At 33.3% G+C, this 19,606-nt stretch overlaps 1 protein-coding gene across 1 annotated transcript; it reads right to left on the bottom strand.

Annotated features, from left to right (window-relative positions):
• Positions 1 to 223: 223 nt before the first annotated feature.
• Positions 224 to 17,662, bottom strand: LOC108912838 (homeobox protein Nkx-2.2a-like). The gene is made up of 4 exons (XM_018718237.1): positions 17,459 to 17,662; positions 5,332 to 5,531; positions 1,242 to 1,635; positions 224 to 1,133 (listed from the first exon to the last, which is right to left on the bottom strand). The coding sequence occupies exons 1-4, from the start codon at positions 17,554 to 17,556 to the stop codon at positions 911 to 913; spliced, it is 915 nt and encodes a 304-aa protein (XP_018573753.1). The 5' UTR covers positions 17,557 to 17,662; the 3' UTR covers positions 224 to 910.
• Between the last annotated feature and the right edge of the window lie 1,944 nt (positions 17,663 to 19,606).

Raw genomic sequence — 19,606 nt, 5'->3', positions numbered from 1 at the left:
ATTCCGTACAATTTGTGTTTGAATTAGTTGTAAGAGGAAGAAATAGAATACTACACTTGGAACCATGGAAAGTTTTTGTCATTTGATTGGCATTAAACATCATTAGTATACCTGCAGCTTTTGCTGTTGATACTCGAACTGGAACACTAGATATATGTATGAGGGGGAAGGAATATTTTCTCTTTCCAAGAGCGGTGAATGTCGCAAGAGAAATAAAAATCGCTTTAGTAATGGAATGTCTTTTATTTGTATTCAATAAATTATTTTTTGTACACCAGGAGGAAAACAAACAGTGCGATAACACAGTCGATATAAGTTTGTTTACCCTATCTATTCTTCTATACACAATCTACTTAACTATTTACACATATACACTTCTATCTATTTACAAAATATTTCGAAAAACATTCACGTATGACAAACCATCGTTTTTATGTTTTACTCTGCTATATGCTGCTCAAATGGCACAGGAAGAAAATTAACAAAAAATAATTGACTAGATTTAATAAATTGACATTATACTATGTCACAGTGCGTGGTGTCATATATATTTCCTTTGTTATTTGTCACTGGGGGAAGGTCTTTTGTCTTTTATTTAATGAAAACAATATCGAAAAAGGTTTCTAGATGTCATTCACATCTACGCCACCTCCAAAAATTCCGAATTATTGCAAATCAGGATCTGACACGTGATACGTCATAGGTGCATACTAATTGCCTTCCATATACAGCCAAACCCTCCTTTATAACCAGAAATTACGGAAAATTATCTTTATCAATATTATCTCAGTCCAAAAGTTCGTATTGATTTAGATTTGCGTAGAAACACATTTCTATTCTGATAACACGTAAATAATTTATTTCGCAATAACAGTAACAAATATACAACTTAGATGGATTTTTTTTATATTCACCACCAGACCCTCGGTTGCCCGTACAAGAGGTGGGGGGCCGGATGGGATCCCATCATCATGGGTCCCGGCACCTGCAAACCATCAGGTTTGGGGCCACCGTTAAGGCAAGGCTTACCGTCCCTAACTAAAACGGGGACGGCCACTCTTCTTGGGGATGGCAGGGGGTTGTTTTGCTGGTCGTGCATGCCTTTCTCGTGCTGCGCCCTCTTTGTCTTGTATCTGGAAAGATAAACGTGGTTGATATTCATAACTAAATAACTTTAAGAACGTTTTTATCTGATCATGAACGATTACCCAACATTTATATAACCAGAAACTGTCACTAACCTATGATTCTGGAACCAAATTTTGACTTGGGTGGGGGTCAGCCTTATGATGGAGGCCAGATGCTCTCTTTCGGGCGCGGACAAGTACCGCTGCTGCCTAAACCGCCTTTCCAACTCGTAAGTCTGCGCTTTGGAGAAGAGAACCCTCCTCTTGCGCTTCTTGTGACCGCCCGGCTGTTGGTCGTGCTCCTTAATATCTTCGTGATCATCATCGTTCTCGTTTTCGCTGAGGCCGTTCGAAACCGACGCTGAGGTGTTTTGATTCGGCGGTAAACTGCTGTCGTGTAAACCGTTGGGTTCAACGCTGGAGCGCTCTGATATGGCCGGGCTGGTGCTGTCTGGACTTAGCTGCGCAGGATGAGGTTGAATGCTGATCTGCGCCTGAGGGTGGAGAACTGAAACGAGGAAAAGTGGGAATGGTAAAGCGAATATTGACCAAAATTTGTAAATTGCAATTGAATGTGGTCTACAAAGCAGTAGTTCCGTCCTGTCTTTGGTTTCTAAGCTAATCCTGATAGAACAAGAAATGAACAAGAATACTGCTGTTATCTACAGGTATGTCCAAGGATATTACAGTAGACTGTAAGATATTAAGATTAACCAGCTTGGGAGTATATCGGTATTGTCCATGATTGTACAGCAGCAAATTTATTATGCTTTAGACTTTAAACAGTACCTATCACAGGTTTTGGACAATCAAGAGCAAGTGAATGTGATCTATACTGATTTTCCCAAAGCTTCTGACCAACTATTGCACCGACTGGTATCAATATGTATGCCTCAGATTTTCATAGTGCAGTTTTACAGTTCGTCTCTAGTGTTCCTCAGGAATCAGTCCTGAGCCCATTATTCCATATGTTTATTAACAATCTTGTTAGCTGTTTGAATGTACATCACCTTCTACATTCTTATAATATAAAATACGACTACATCCCCCGTAATAATACAAAGAATCTATTGTCTGTTGAATATTATTCGCGCCACAATTGAGTCAATTTTATTGAACGTTCCGATAACTTTAGTAACGTTTAGTACAGCCGTATTGAAATGGAAGGTTGATAAAGAAAAAATTCGTGTATATCTTATGAACTAATCATTGCAAATTAGTTTTAAGTGTTCTAGTAATCCCTAAGCACCTAAACCCCCCAACTTCATGATTTACTAATACTTTTTAAGTTTAGTTAATGTAACAGATTAACTGATACATTGATGTGGGTGCAAATAAAGTACCTGGATTACCGTAACACAATGGATTATTGTCTTCCTATTTCTATTATTTGTTTTATAAAAACAAACATCCAAATTGTCCACGACTGGTAATAGTAATACCTGCTACATTTATTTCGAAACGTTTTTCTCTCTATTTTAGATATGAAATGAGTCCGTGCAGATTATTTTGTTTGTATAATATCATTGACACTGATGCTTTGTTTGTGTAAGAAAAAAATACAAATATTTAAACAGACAGATCGTGTTTAAATCGCATGATTGAACTTGTTTTCAGAAGCCGCGTATTTTTCCACATTCTGGTGTTTTTATTAACTAGAATTTTATAGAAAAAATACTAAAAAATCGTCAGTAACTTTCAAAACTTTTGATGATATATAAGAAAATTCCATGAAGCAAAACAATAATAGAACCACAACAGAATATTTATTGATATACTTTTACATATAAAAAATATTACTTAATTGTTATTAATATTTATGTTGAAATTGCAGTTACACAAAATTTGGGACACGCGGTGTTAAATGGGATGAGGTAAGCTCCATCTTCAATCGAAAGTATTATCTTTGGGATTTGACAGAAACGACTAATGACGTCATACTCCAAATTGTGAATTTTGTAGTCATGATACCCATTGGTCTTTAAAATTCGTTGAACGGCTGATTTATCCAAATTCAATTCCTGGCTAGCCTGCCGAATAGAATTTCGTTGATTTTGTTCGAAATACTGTAACAGGCTAGATGTATTAACATTGTTTCTTACCCTTCGGTCAATTATTTGATTTTTCCTAACAGAAAATGCATCTTCATTTCGTAGCAAGGTCGCCTCCAATCGTGTAAAGGTTCTATGATCAGGAATGAGGCGCTCTGGGTACCTTTCTCGATATAACTACAGCTTTTCTTCAATTTTTTTATGACCCGCCGTAAATTAGCAACATATCAACTTTTTCTGAATGAGAAAACATTTTGTAAGCACAAAAGTTATACATTTGACGTTCGTATTGAGTAATGACAAGTATTTTGTGACATTTATGCACTTTAAACAACCAACATTCAATTATTTTCCAACGACTACTTGATCCTTCCACCGCTAATGAGATTTTTAGGTGGAATTTATTTTGAGACTTTTAGGACGATATTGCTTATAACTTGTAAACGGGAAGTAATACGGAAAAATTTCTCTAAGTTTATTAGAAAAAAGAGTGTTTGTTAACAGGAAAAAAATTTGGGTATGTTTCTGGAACAAATATAATTGATGACGTCATTAGTCGTTTCTGTCAAATCCTAATTTTATTTAATTTTTTTTTGTACCCTCACAGTAGGGCCATACATCGAGTTTGAGATATCTTGTACAATTATTTTGATGTTCTGGTCTGGAATCATAATATGTGTTTTCAATAATTTTGGGTTCGTTTCGAGAAGTTTCAGGTTGGTTTTCTTTATTCTCTGTCGACAATGACAAATGTTCTCTCCCAGAGTTTAATCACCACTAATAGATTTCTAATGCCATTTTACGGGTTACTATTTTTTTAATCTAAGATTTACCACAGTTGAATAAATCGAAAATGACAAAGAAATATAGTTTTACATACAATGTTTATTACAATTTAAATACAAAAAAAACATAGTGAATACAAGAAATTCAAAATTATATTCAGAATAGCATTTAAAATATCTTTTTTCCTTTTCTCACGTACTATGGACTTATTTAATCTGTGCAAATTTATTTTAAACTGAAAAAGAAAAATACAATAACTAGATAATTACTAGTATCTCGCCAATTTAGAATCAAATGCACTGATAAAAAATTACAGTGTCTTCTGGTTGCTGATTGACGTAATATACCTACGTGATTTTGAAAAAATTAACAGTCAATTTGCATTTTTAGAATTATCAATATTTATTTACGAAACAGACAACTGAGGGTTTATAGCTTGCAACGTTTTTTTTTTTTTGATACGCTCCATATACGAGCCAAAGTCAAAAACTCAAAACAGCAATTTATCACGACTTCTTAAAACGTTGGGAAAACAATCTCCCGCTTTTTAAATTACGAAATTAATGATGGCGTAATGACCGAGAATGGTGGCAAAAACCCGGACAGCTGCCCCCCAAGACCAAACAGCTGCCCTGAGAAAGGCGTGACTCCGTCGCATTGTGACCCAATGCAGTAAATTTGCTTTGTGCGGCGAACCAACCCCCTGTTCTAGTCATTTAGCGTGTTAATGTATCTCTGAACGTTATGTAATTGCCTACAGAGAGAATGGATGGGATCCCCCTCGCAAAATCGGTGTCAGGATCCCACTGAAATTCGATTCGATCTACCCCAATTGTCATCGATCCGGGTCACCAATCATTAGTTTTATTGGGTCTTCGGAAACTGTGCCGAATGGTACCCTCGTGGGTCCCTGGATGGGATCCGCTTTTGGTGGTGGTAACGACGAAGGTATTACATGTTTTGTACAAATAAACCCTCTTGGGAGAGACAATTGGGTCTTGTTACAAAAAAAAACGACTTAGTAATTTATTATGTGCACCGCACTGGAAAAAATGACCAAAATTTGTATATTCTATATTCTTAACAAAAAAAATATTAGGTAACCCACGTTTCGGCACTTATGTCAAACATCTGCAGAAATATTTAAAAAAATGTGAAATTTTTTTAACCTCAACACTTTATTTCTCAAAAACGAAACGTTTCCGAACATTTATTAATAGAAATTATCGTCTTATTTTGACCCCACCAATTCAAGTTTTAAGCTGTATATTTTAGATACACCGTGACTTGGAATTTTTGGTTTGGATAATACCTATCATAGATGAAGAAACAATTTTTTTTTACAATTAAAATCGTTCAGTACTTACCATGATGCTCTGGGAGTTGGGGCCAATGTCTTGGGATGTATGAAAGATCTTGAGTTGAGTAAATTGAAGTTTCCGATGATATTGGGTCAATTTCTTGACTGTTGTTTCTATCTAACTCTAAAATATCGCTTATCGCAAAACCAGCGGGCTGCCTCTGGTTGCCTATAGTATTTCCGGTCATTTTCATGGAATCCAGCAATCTGTAACAAAGGATGAACTGATGAATATTGTACACGGAATACTTTTGTTGTGAGCACAAGAGTTAGTTGTTAGTAGCCTTGTTTTTAAGGAGAAATATTGAAATAAATCTATGATATATTCCCCATTCATTCATTTCAATTCATCATTTTGTTATAAAATTCAAGTTCTACTAAAAATAATCTAGAAATATTTAAAATTGACTAGTCTCTAGACTAGTAACATGAAATAAATGAAGAAAACTGTTTGCAAATATCTTAGTTAAAACATTTATACAACTGCATTTGTCATTATTTTCCAAGAATAGAAAATAAAAGTTTTAAACACAAATGTTTGCCCTCAGACAACTGTGGACATATTTGTTCGAAACAAGAATAAATTCCACAAATAAATATAAAGTAATCCAATTCTGAATTTTGTTGAGTGTCATTTCGCAATCCTGTATCATTATTTATTTTCAATTCTCTCAAAAGACCTTCAGGATGTCAGGACATTTTGAAGAAAATATCCGCCAACGTCTATTATTGCAGCCCCCAAAAATTCCTGTATATGCTTCTTTGAAAAACTGAAACCGAATAAATAAAACCTGATCTTTTTTTTTGTTCAGGGACAAACAAAAATCATTTCATTAACGTTTAGCTTTATTTACAAACAAGAGTCTTTTTTTGTAGAACGTTTAAAAATATATTCGCATTTTCGGTAAAATTTCATTGAGGTTAAATTTCATGAATGACTTTTGTCATTCCTTGCGATTTACAAAACAATAACCCTCAAAACCCATTCAGTCAGAAGAGGAACATGTTCATTTAACGGAACCCAGCCTATTTCGGCAAATTATTGTAAACCTATCAACTTAAAGTGCTTATTGTTGATTTCACTGTTAGAGGACACCTGTTTATGGTATTTTAAATTGCCCGAACGTGACTTCTTGCGTTTCCATAGGATTTACCTCGATTGACACCTGTGAATCGGAACCGTAAAGGTAAAATTGTCAGGTTTTTTCCGAGCACCTTCGCAAGTCACGCTTGTTTCATTCACAAAAGTACGGCCTGTAAGTGCCTGCGGAGCCGTTTCCTGTTTCTCATTGAAGTTCCGATTCTCTTCGTTGGAATGTGTGAAATGCGGATAATTTTTAAACGAAAACCAAAGGGGTTCTTTTAATCTCTTTACCATGCACTTGAATAATGTACGAATCTAAAAGACTTCAATATATGTGTAATATCATGTACTTCTGAAGAAAGATCGTTATTATTATATCTTTAAACAGATATCATTTCTTTACAAAATACGAATTTTACATATTTGGATTCGTTCACTAATGAAAATATTACGTATTGATGCCAGAGCTTGATATTAGAGAGTTATGAATTTTGTGAAGCTTTTACTAAGGCCTTTTACTTAAATCAAAAGAGTTTTATGTCTTAATTTTAACATAAACATTATCTTTTCACTTCGATTCTTCTGTTTTTAGATATTATGGTATGAGCTTCAGATGTAATGATGACTAGATATGTGATTGTAAATATGGCTGTATAGTTATCAGAAAATTTTGTGTATAATCATATTAAAACAACTTGGTGTTCTTATATAAAGAATCGTTACCCATAATAGGAGTTTCTTCATTTTGTATTTACATCGAAAAATCTATTATATTTTCTTTGATCAAATTATGTTGCAAGCTGTTACCTATATACGAGTAATACTAATAGTTTTAATACTGGCTTATATTTGTTCAATCTACCTATTGTACTTTCCATGCAAGGGCATCGCCAGCCAATAGGCTAGGGGGGGGGGGCAAAATAAGAGAGAGGGTGGGAGAAATATAAATTATAGGTAGAAATAGGTAGAGTGAATCAATTTTTTTAGAAATCTTTTTAATATTTTATTCTGATTCCGATAGATAAAAATAAAAAAAATTTAATTTAAAATTCCAGAGCTATATTTTTAAGTTCTTTTGTCAACAAATGTTTATACTAATTTATTACAATTGTTTTTTTTTTAAATAAAGTAGTGTATTTATTAATTTTCAAAATTAAAGTTTAAGTAAATAATTTATTTTATTAAAAATTTCCAATCTAATATTTTCTTAGTTTAAGAAAATGTTTGTACTTTTTTCGAATTTCTAAAGAGGGGTAGCTGCCCCACCTTGGCGACGCCCTTATTTCCATTTGTTTATAAGGTTTGTACAGGGAGATACATTCTTTAACTTATTAATTTACATACAGGGTGATCAGGTTTTAGTAGCATTGCTTCAATAGTCGTTAGAAGACTTTCTAGATACTCAATAATTTCAGTCAATAGAAGACCTTTTTGCTTTGACTCAGACCGATTTATTTACAGTGTACTTGCTTAGGAAATGGAGTCTCTACCCACCAATATTTGTTTTACATTTTTTTAAATTTTTTTATCGATTCCAAACAAAATTTACGAAAATGAATAGATAATACCCAAAACCAAACAAAAAATACCCTTGAAATCTAGTAATTATGGGAAACTTGTATGATTTTTTTTATCCTTATTATTTATAATACATATACCTATTAATTATTGGTTATTAGTTTCCACACTGTAAGAAAAATTTGACTTATTTTCGCTAGATTAAATACAGATTCCCGACTATTAACATAATCATATGGATCTAGTGTTTCTCAGGGATCCATATTAGGACCACTTTTGTTTAACATATTTACAGCAGATTTGTCGAGAATTCCACTGAATTGTAAACTAAATATGTACGCTGACGATCTACAACTCCATTATAGTTTTAAGCCTTCTAATTTAAATATTGCCATAGCAGTTATTAATAACTATTTACAATTAATTCATGATTGGACCATAAAAAATACTTTATTAGTTAATCCTAATAAATGTCAAAACATTCTATTTGGAACATCAACTCAATTGCGGGGTCTGGACAACTTTACGTTTTAATTAACAATGAAAATATTCCTGCAGTCAATGTTGTTAAAAATCTTGGCCTGATCTTTGATTGATCGTTGACTTTTTCGAATCATGTAACTGTTATCTGTAAGAAAGCTTTCTTATCATTAAAACAGTTGTAATGCTTTAAAAAGCATCTAAATCCTCAGACCAAAATTTTCTTACCGAATCTTTAGTCTTATCTCATTTGAATTATACTGATGTTGTATTTCTCAAGAAAATAAACACCGTTTGCAAAAAATATAGAATTATTGCGACTGTTCCGTAGTTTAGTGTCATAACTCCATATTTACGTCCCTACGGCAGAGGAGACCTATTCATTTTGCCAGTTTTATACTCAACATTTTAAAGAATAACCAACCTACATATTTATGTGATAAAATAAAATGGAAATCTGAAACACATACTAAAAATTTCAGATCACTGAGTAGCAAAGCGTGTATTCCTTCCAATAAAACTGAAAAATTTAAAAATTCATTTTCGTATTTATTTTTAATCTGCTCTCTTTGCCACGGGAGGTGTTGTAAATCAACTTGATACACTTTCCGTTTGTAAAAAACATTGTTTATACTTCCATTTTGCAATATTATTATTATTTTCACTCACAATCAGTTTCACTCAATGATGTATCAATTTCTGTACACACCCGATTGAGTGAATTTTTTTTAATATGAGTACAACTAAAATTTTATGAGTGAAACTATCATCTTTAGTTCAAATATTATCAAAAGTGTGTAAAATTACCATAATGCCCAAATATTGACTGAAAATGTACTCAATAAGTTCACTCCACACCTTTTTGCTTTCACTCGGACCCATTTATTTACAGTGCAATATATTTAACCCATCAAAGAACATCGGACAATTATTTAAAAGATATTTGATGAAAAAATAGGTATAGTTCTCTCGTTTTTTTTTACTTTATGAATAAAAAAACAGGGATTAGAAGTGTTGTAATATTTTTCCAATCAAAGTGTGCTTATTAGCGATTTTCCTGCATGCAGTAATAGTCAATTCAATGGGAACTGACTTCAGGGAGGAGAAAGTTAAGAAAAATGGCAAAAATAAGATAAAAATAACTAACAAGGGTGCAAAACTAACCCTGGTAGAGCAGACCTGATCGCCGAGGAACACCAGGCCCCAGGAAGCAGAGCCGGGGCCCACGGATGGAGCAGCAGCGGCGGCCACGCCAGGAAGGCCGCGGCGGCCGTCGATGCCGACGTCGCGGTGGACGGCAGGCCCGCGGCCACGTCGGGGGCAGACGCCGGCGGCATCTTGGTGGCCTCGCCGCTGGACTTGTCCTTGTCTTCAGCCACTTTTATGATTTTATCACAGACACACCGACACGTCTCGTCCGCGGAGAAGCTGCCCGTACGCTCAACACACTCAAGTGGACAGACACGCGAACTCTAGAGAGCTTCTGGAGAGCCACTGAAGAGTGCTGAAGAGCCACCCTTCACTCGAGGGTCTCTCCAAGGCTCTCGACGGCTCTCGTTTCCACCAATGGTGTCGGCGGACGGAAGGGTGGAGTTTCGCGGGACCAATGCGGCGGGGTCTGGTAAAAGGAGGCTCTTCAGAATGTGACTGAACGGTGTTTAGTTTATACAAAGGACGACCGGAGCCTGGGGATTTGGTAGAGTGCTAGTTTTTCTAGAATGTATGTTGTTGTGCTATCGACGGTGGGTACTTTCAATTATTGTAGCGGCATAATGCAAAATAAGCCGCCCATTATCCATTCAAGACGCTTGTTCTCAACCCTTTGGGCCAACGGCTGCGACCACTTCACGGTGTTTGCCGACGTCGAGGACTTATGAAATAAAAAATTCAGAAGCTTAGTGCAATTAAGTATCCAGTGGGACATGGAGCTCACTCAAATTAATAGTTATTTGTTTAACTATGCAGTAAAGTACTAGATTTAATGCCACCGCTGGTATTTAATAGACGAGGCGCAGCCGAGTCTATTAAAGCAGCCAAGACAATCTGCTTTACTGTCAAGTTAAACACATAATTTTTTCGCCGATCAATTTTAATTTTATCATAATAGCAAACAAAGAAAGCTATTTGTTCTATATTATTAAAATCTTAACTTCTTTCATGAATAATAATAATTTCATCAGGTCGTCTGTAGTTGCTATGAGACGAGCGGTAAGTAAATAACTTAGGTACCCAGTAATCGCCATATTGTTCCTACACTGTAAAAAAATTTCACTCAATTTTACTCAATCAATTTCTGTCCACACCCGATTAAGTGAAATTTTCAATCTATTAGTATGAGTACAACTGAGTGAAACTATTGCATCAGAAATAAGTGAGTTTCACTCAACTCTACTAACTGCTAACTATCAATTGAGTGACTTTTGACTGTATTCTGAGTGTATAAAACCAATTTATAGTTCACTTTTTCTATCTAATATGATTTAAATTGATTAAATGAGTCATTTTTTAGTCAAACTTGATTTATAATTAACTAAATATTGAGTGTAAAAATAAATCACTCATAAATGATTAATTAGGATATACAGTGTTGAAATTAATTAGACGCTATTAGGTATAGCATAGTACATTTTTAGTCAGCATTAATTTCTAAAAAGTCTCTAACACTATAAAAACAGTTATTCAATAAAAAGTTTTTACACAATTTGTGGAACGCGTTAAAACTTAAAATATCTACATCCCTGTTAAAATATTGAATTTATTATTTTGAGTGATACAAATTCTGGGAAAGTCCGTAACAAAATCATTAGCATTCCTGGTATTATACGAGTGAATATCAAAATGTTTAAGAAACTTGCTTCTATTACGGTGTATTTGCAATAGAGTTTCAGAAATATATATACAAGGCAGCGGCATGATACTATATTGCCAAAATAAGGGTTGACAAGGGTTCCCATAGGGTACACCCGCAAGAATGCGTACCGCTGATTTTTGCAAAACAAAAATCCTATTAATTGAATTAGAATTACCCCACATTGTTATCCCATAAATTAAGTGGCTATGAATTATAGCAAAATACACTGTTCTCAAAGTATCCTCTACGAGAGAATGTTGAAGCAACCTCATACAAAAAATTTGAGACGACAACCTTTAGCAAAGTCTGTCTACTTGTGTTGGCCAACTTAAATTAGTATCAAAATAAATTCCAATTTGGCACTAGCTTTTTGTACTCGTTTATCAGAAGTAAATAACAAATTCTGTGTTTTGGTATTGTTTAATTTTAATAGATTTGATGAAAACTAATTTTTAGCAGTCAGTACATAGTCATTACTCAATTTTGGACATAGACTGACCAGAGTCGTATCATCAGCAAACAAAACACATGAATTTTCACCAATGGAAATAGGCAAATCGTTAATGTAAACGAGAAACAAAATTGGACCTAAAACAGAGCCTTGAGGGACTCCGTTATTTATGGGGAGCAGACCTGACTCATGATTATTCATGCTAACATATTGTTTTCTGTAGGATAAGTATGATGATAGCAAACTTAGTATATTACCTCTGAAACCGTAATATTCTAATTTGTTTAGCAAAACGAACTTTCAAATTAGGAGAGATATTGTAAAAATAATGTCTCATATCTAAATTTTTTTTTCAATAGTATAAAATAACCCTTGAAGTTAAGAGATGAAAATGGGTATTTTGTAATAACTTTTTGTAATTTATTTTTAATAAAAATACTAGGTTTTACACTTTCTGCCATTCTATTACCATAACTTGAGGTTTTTGTTCTTTTTTTTGTAGTCGGGACTTTTGTATCATTCGCACAAAGGTGTGAGATATTCTAATAACAACGTAGTATCTAACCCACTAGTAAACAATTATTTACTATTCCAAACATAATGAAACCTCACACAAAAGGTTCCCATTGACAAACTTCCGGTTTACCTGGATGTTGGATTCGAAAAAATGACTTTACACCCATTTGAGTGTGGCAATTTTGTCTATTCTATTAAACGTTCCTTTGATTCTTTATTTGAAAGAGGACTCGTATTTCCGATGCGGCAACAATTTGAAAGAGGATTGCACATAGAATAAGTGTATCAAGAATTTTACAAATTGGAATAACCATGGAAAACTGTTCACTTTACATTTTTTGTTATTATTTGATGGTAAATTAAAAAAAAACATTGTTGCTGGTGTAAATAAATATACTACTACCATTTTTGTCTGTGAATCTTCAATTCAAGATAGTTTAGGATGTTCAGTGTTAAGAAAACTTTATGTAACTTTATTACGTATAGTAATTAACAGATTTTAAGATTCGTTAAATTGTTAAAACACTCATCAGCTACGAACTTTCGTTCCAATCTCCAATCTTGTGGTGAGAACGTAAGTGTAAAATTATTTAATACAAGTTTCATTGGATGAATGGATCTAGACATGTTTTCCGAAATTGCTGTGGCGAGTGGTAAATTAAATATGTGCCTAACAGAAGATGTATCCTTTTATCTAAATATTAACACGTTAGTTACACATTAATATTTAACTACGCTGATGGTTCCATATTTCCAGTTGTCATTTAATATTAGCGTGTGCAATAGTACCTATTCAGTTTTCCTTTTTTGGCATATATTTGAAATTAATATATAGTCAGGTAATTACTTTCTGAATTTTTTTAAACTTACATTTCTGATAGTCCAGATGGATTCAAGCAGCAAACAAAATTGACCTCTTCTAATTTTGGTTGGTTAATGTTAATCTACTTTGAATTTTATGAAACCCACGTTTTTTTGTTTTTCCGAAAAAAATATTTGGCGCTCTTTGGCGCCATGTGCAGAATTTCATTAGCTTTTACCTGTTTTTTTTCAGAATTCAAATTGCTTTTAAACTTTCTAAGATAAATGAGAAAAACTGGAAAAAAGTAATTTTTTTCAAAATTGATTTTCTCAAAAACCCCATACTTTAGTTTCACCAAATTTGGATATGTTTTTTAAGGCCAAATAAGCTATCTTTTAGCCCAGCGGGAATGTGCCAACGTTTCGATAGGATGATTTGGGTCAATATGACCGCCACTTAAAAAAAATATGCATTTTCATTTTTGGAACAACGCTGTCACGATGTAAACATTGGCATGGCGCCACAGCTCCAAAAATTTTTTTCGGAAAAACAAAAAAGCACGGGTTTCATAAAATTCAAAGTATATTAAAATCCCAAAGCTTCAAAAAATCGAAGAGGTTGATTTTTTTTGTTCAATGACAAAAACTGTGGAAATTTACATATACTTTTTACATATTTGTAAGGGTTTATATTCACAAAAATGTAAATTAATTGAATATACATAACATGTTGTTTTTACAATATTTATTTTTACAAGACAAACAAACCAATCAGGTTAATCACGTGATCATCCGGTATGGTATTATCGTATTAATACGGTGTATGAAAAGAACTCTGCTAGCGGTCTAGCAGACCATATGTTTAGATTAATTTAACTATCTAAATATAATGTATAAGTAAACGCTGAGGTAAGTAAATAATATAACTGTATGAGTTATATAAATCTTGATTTAATTTAAAGCCACTGAAGAGTACGAGGAACATCCAATATTGACTGAACTTCACCTAACTTTTACACGCATGCGTCAGGATTACAGATAACTCTTTTGTTTATGACTTTTACGACGTCCTACGAGGTTTTCGGGGTCGCTGATTACGAATCTGAGTAACAAAAGTCAAAATGGCGGATCCAATATGAATGAAATAAAATATTGGAACGTAGCAATGAAAAAAATTAGACAAAATTTCGAAAACCTGAAGAACTAGTGGAATTTAGGTATTTGCAGTTTAATTTTTCTCTCTTTTTGGGTGTATTCTAATATCCCAATATCTATGGATACGCTAAAGTAATTAATTTTAATAAACGAATGTTCGTAGATGAAAAAATGAATTTTGAAGGAGAACGGTATACTTTCAGAAGCAATAAAGAATTTTGTGGAGGAAAATTATTACTTCATGGTCTAACATAACCTTAAAAATGCAAAAACGCTGAGGTCGGTTTTAATTCAGCGTGAAACGCTCTCTAAATTATATTGTCAATGTTGTGTAAATGCCTGAACACGAAAAATAAACTTTAATTGAGTCTCAGCATACTTTTTTTGTTTACAAAAGAAATAAGGGTTCTGATTTTTGTCTCTGAAACAACTTTAGAAAAGTATTAAGTATATCATAATTTTAGCTATCCAAACTGAAGCGTATCGACAATAAATCCCTTAATACCACTTCTCAGTCACTCTCTCATCTAAATCCCCAAGTAATTTACAATAATGCCATTACGGAATACTTTAAGCATACCCTTGAATTCTTATTGTAAGATGAGCACTTAAGCCGTATTAATCAGCGCCAACCATAACTTTATTGAAACTTTGGAAAAACCCACGGAGCATTTGGACGACAATGAAGGTTAGAGGACTATTAGTACTATTACACCTTACAAATTCAACTGGTACCTGTTAGATTTCGAGCCTTGCGGTAATAAAAATCGCGTCGTTTATAGCAGTATTTCGCCTTGGCAAGGGTCCAGGGAAACACCTGTGTAGGCCCGAAGAGAGCCCAGGTAACCGGCCTAGACTGTTTGTCGCCGGACCAGGGACCACCCGGGTGTTATAGTAAAAGTTGTAGTAAAATAAGGTCCATTCACGCACGGTACAGCGTTTAACTCTCGCATTCTTCGGCGTCCACAAGGCACTTGTGGACATGCCTAAGGCAAACAGATATGAACTCGTTTATGTAGTACCGCCCGGTACCTTCACTTGAAAGCTTGGGGTAATGCGATTATCATTTATGCTTTTTTACAGTTAATTTTCATCGTTTAACTTGGGAGAATCTTGTGTAGGCACTAGAGCGTTACAAATAAATGGTGAATTGTAGAAACAGGTCTCATGCACTGACAAGTATAATCATAGATTTAAATTTGAACAAAATTAAACACATAAACTCTCAGATCTTTAGATATGTACAAGTAGTTTTATATACGCTGAAAATTTGTCGATTGAAAAGTTTCATTGGCAAATACAAATTTTGCCAAACGAATACTACACTGATGATCCTGATGCCTTCATTTAAAAATTTAGAGTAATGGATAAAACAAAAACGTTTGTTCTTTTTTGGAAAACAAAATTGTAAAGACTATGTAATATTTCTTATAGTGTTCATTTCTGTTATGTAAATCATTTCCCTTCATCATTATTATTATTATTATTATCGTCAACTGTCAGTATGTAGGTACAAATCTAAATTATAAAATTGATATTGCCTAAAAATGAACAAATAAAAAAGTCTCACCAAATTGAAAAGTTCAGACTTGCTCTCAAACAGAATTTAGAATACTGCAAAAGAAAAATATAATCCAACTAATCTCAACCTAGCAACCCTAAATTCACTTCTTCGTGAACATTGTTCTATATTTGTTAACAAGTTATCGGCATCGGAACAATTTATGATTAAAATAAAAGAGGATTTAAGTGATAAATAAAACAAAACTTATCAAGCTTGTCAAAAGGCACTGAATTGATTGGCAGGGATTACAGTTTATGTATTTAATGGGAAATAATAACAATGATGTAGTAGGTGACTGGCATTTCTTGATAATGATGTTTTTTAGAGCAAACAGACATGCAGTCGAATGATTCAATATCGATTGCCATTTTTAAAGTCACCTAAAGCGCTTTTACGTTTACAAATGTTCAAGAAACTGGTTAAGAAATTGTCGTTATATCTTTAACATTTTTCTATGATATATTATTATTATAAATTGACCAATTTATTGGTCATATTTAACGTTACAAAGTGCAAACTTTTGGAATAAAAAACAATCATGATAACAGCAAATTATAAAATATAAAAGAAATAGGAGAAACTTTGACCTAAGTCAACAAAGAAGTATGTGCAATTTATTCTTGAAACGTAGACTAAAAATTAGTACCATTATCGAAATATTAATGGACACGAAAAATCGAGAGAATGCGTCCATAAATTAGAATCAATTCTATTATCCCCAATTTTTTCAACCAATTTATTGAAATTTGTCAAATTTGTTAGCCAATTTATTGGGCAGTATATTAGTAAACTTAAACAACTTTTATATTTTCCTCGTTCCTTTTTCCTTATCACCTTTTTTATTTTTTACTTTTGTTATGTAATTTCTTCATTCATTGTACTTAATATTGTATGTATTTTCTACTTTGTAATTGGTTTTTACTTTAGAATAATGTATTAACGTTTTGTTATGATTTTCTTATTAACTACATTTGGAAGGGATATTAATGTATCTAGTGTACTGTGCAATATAAATGCTTTTTTTAATCAAAAATGCATTTGAAAAACGAATTAATTCAATGTATATCGTATGTGTCATATAAAATGTGTCTTGAAAAATACTCCTAAAAATACACTATACCTAAAGGTAGATAGATTTTAGTATATACTAATCCACACTTCAATGAAGATGCTGCTTGTTTTGAACAACTATAAATGCCATCTGCTTGAGAAAACATAAAAATCCAGATAATTTTCATACAAGTAAGTTCTAAGTTGTGCCAAACTTTCGCTCAATTTTGTTTGAAAATACAAAAATTACATTACTTTTCATAATTATAAAAATAATCAGAATGCAAATGCAGTATTTTCATACTTCGATTGGATTCAATAAATCTTGAATCCACAATGTTGTAATTTTCTTACTAATCAAAAAAGCAGTTGAAAAATAGAATTGATGATATATATAAAGGTACTGTGTTTTCTTTAAAAAATAGTTCGAATACTAAAATAATGTTCAATGAATTTTATAAGAGAATTTTGCTAATTTTGTCCACAGTTTGCTTTTTCTTAAACATTTTTCTACCCAAGTTTGTCACAACTTGTAGCCTATTTGTATCACGTTTGTATGGATTTTCACAATGTCCCATCCGTGTAACGGTACTCAGGATATCTCCAAATTGGCGGTATTGGGTGGAGGATTCGCAAAAATCCTAAAGATTTGAGGATTACTTACGCGTAGCGATACTCATCCTCGAGTTGTACATAGTCCGGTGGTATGATATGCCACGTCGCGTCGTACGGTGGACATTCTTCGTATCCGCTGCCTGCCATAGTGTGCACCACAAGTCTCTCGGTTCTTTATACAGAGCACTTAGAACCACACTGGCACCATAGCAGATAGATAGGAACTTATCAATACATTGCAACTTCTGCCAGGTGGACGGGTCTTGTACACATATTTATATAAATATGATAAGATATGATATAAAATTATTGACAGGTGCCGGGCTGTATTAGTACATATTGCGCCAATAGGCGCCCGTATTCGATACAGCATGCGTTTGAGAAAAACGTCCCAGTTTTTGTTATTTACGTTTTTGCACTCTTCGCTTCCAAGCAATCGAATGAAGTGGTTCCTCTTGATGAACCTGAATTAAAAGGCAATGGGCAAAACTGATTGATATAATTTTTTAAACTCCCAATTCCTCTAGGTTCGAAAATCGTAACATTAATTTTGAACTAATAATATTTTAGGAATCGACTACTTTGTGGGCCAATTCAAGTTAAATCTTAGATAATGTCTTCAAAACAGTTTCTGCTAAATTGGAAATTATATTCCTACCAAGAAATTTCAATAGTGCCTCTACTTTTGTTTCTGGAATACTAAAATGCGGTCCATTATTTTAAGTATTACAAAATAAAAGTAGATAATATTTAATAGCTGAAGAAACATAAGGATCAAAACGTAAACTCTGCACATAGTAAATTTAAGCAGAATCTGACCCTGGTCCGAAAGCTTACGGAGGGCACCGGAGCGACACAGCCACAACGCTTGGGACTGTGTAACCTTCATGCACAAGGCATTTAGGGTATACATAGGTTTCATAGAGGAGCAAAGTCTCTGCTGTATTTTTGGTGGCCTATAAATAGGAGCAATATTGATTAATTAGAGAAAAGTGGTATTATATAGTTGAAATAAAAATTTATAATTACCTATGAAAAAAGGTTTAGAGACCTTAATATTTCAAGATTATTAAGGTGAACTAACAATCCTAAATAATTACTGATTGCGCGTTAGCAATTATAAAGATAATTAAATTAATTCCTTCAAATGTTTTGAGGATGCTTAACCTTTCCCACTTGAAAAGCTGCTACTGACACATTTTGAGTCTTTTTAGGGTTGAGGTTTATAACCCAGAGATATGTTTTATACTCAAAATATGAAAATTTGCTGAATTTTCAGTTAATCTTTACATAATCTCCAGAATACTTGACAGGAAGTATGTTCGTTTTAATCCAAAGGGCATCTGTGGGAATCTGTGTGAATTCATAATGTCCTTCTTCGGTAGAGAACGCTGTTTGTTCGATATCATTTTCATGCATGATTGTGTATTTGGTGGAATCCTGCTGAAGTTGAATCCAGTGGTAAAATATTGCGCTTTTTCTAATTGAAATGTCCTCAATCCACGAAATGGTGTATTTATCATCAATTGTCACTTCATTGAGTTTCCAATAAGTTAATAACGAACCGCCATTTTTTTTCCCTTGCGCAAAAAGCTTTTTTGGGACAACCCAAACGAGATTTGAATAAGCTGATATTGAATGATGTCTTGACTAAACATATTTTGTAATTGGTAGTGGACTTTTTTGTACATATCTGTAGAACGGTGCTTCATTTTTTTACATTTTTTATGTTGAATTGGATTTGTAAAGGGCAATGATAAACCTTCGTGATGGAATTTGTAATACAGTCATCCGAAATGAGTTCTGATGATTGAATACGGTTTAGTTCAGTCCAACACAAATTCATTATTTCTGTAACTGGAAATGCTTGATTAAAATTTGTAGTTTGTTGTTCACTGGAATTCCTAGTAATTGTGTAAATGTCTCCGTTTGATATGGTTAAAAAAAGATCACTGGTTTTCAAAATTTTATTTAAATTTTTTCCTATTACTTAGTATTTTTTACTTATAACTTGAATTATTATTATTTGTACTGTAAACAGTATTGTTATCAGATATAGAGTGATCTTGGATCTTGATTAATTAATTGATTATTATTTATGTAGATAGTGATTTTTGCTGATGTTGATACAAATAAACGTCGATGGTCGTTTTTAGATTGGCCATTAAATTTATTCCTATTAATCCTTCATAGTTTG

This window comes from Anoplophora glabripennis, unplaced genomic scaffold (assembly GCF_000390285.2).
Source record: "Anoplophora glabripennis isolate ALB-LARVAE unplaced genomic scaffold, Agla_2.0 scaffold321, whole genome shotgun sequence".
In the NCBI taxonomy this organism is placed as follows: Eukaryota; Metazoa; Arthropoda; class Insecta; order Coleoptera; family Cerambycidae; genus Anoplophora; species Anoplophora glabripennis.
This window is presented reverse-complemented; position numbering and strand designations above follow the sequence as displayed.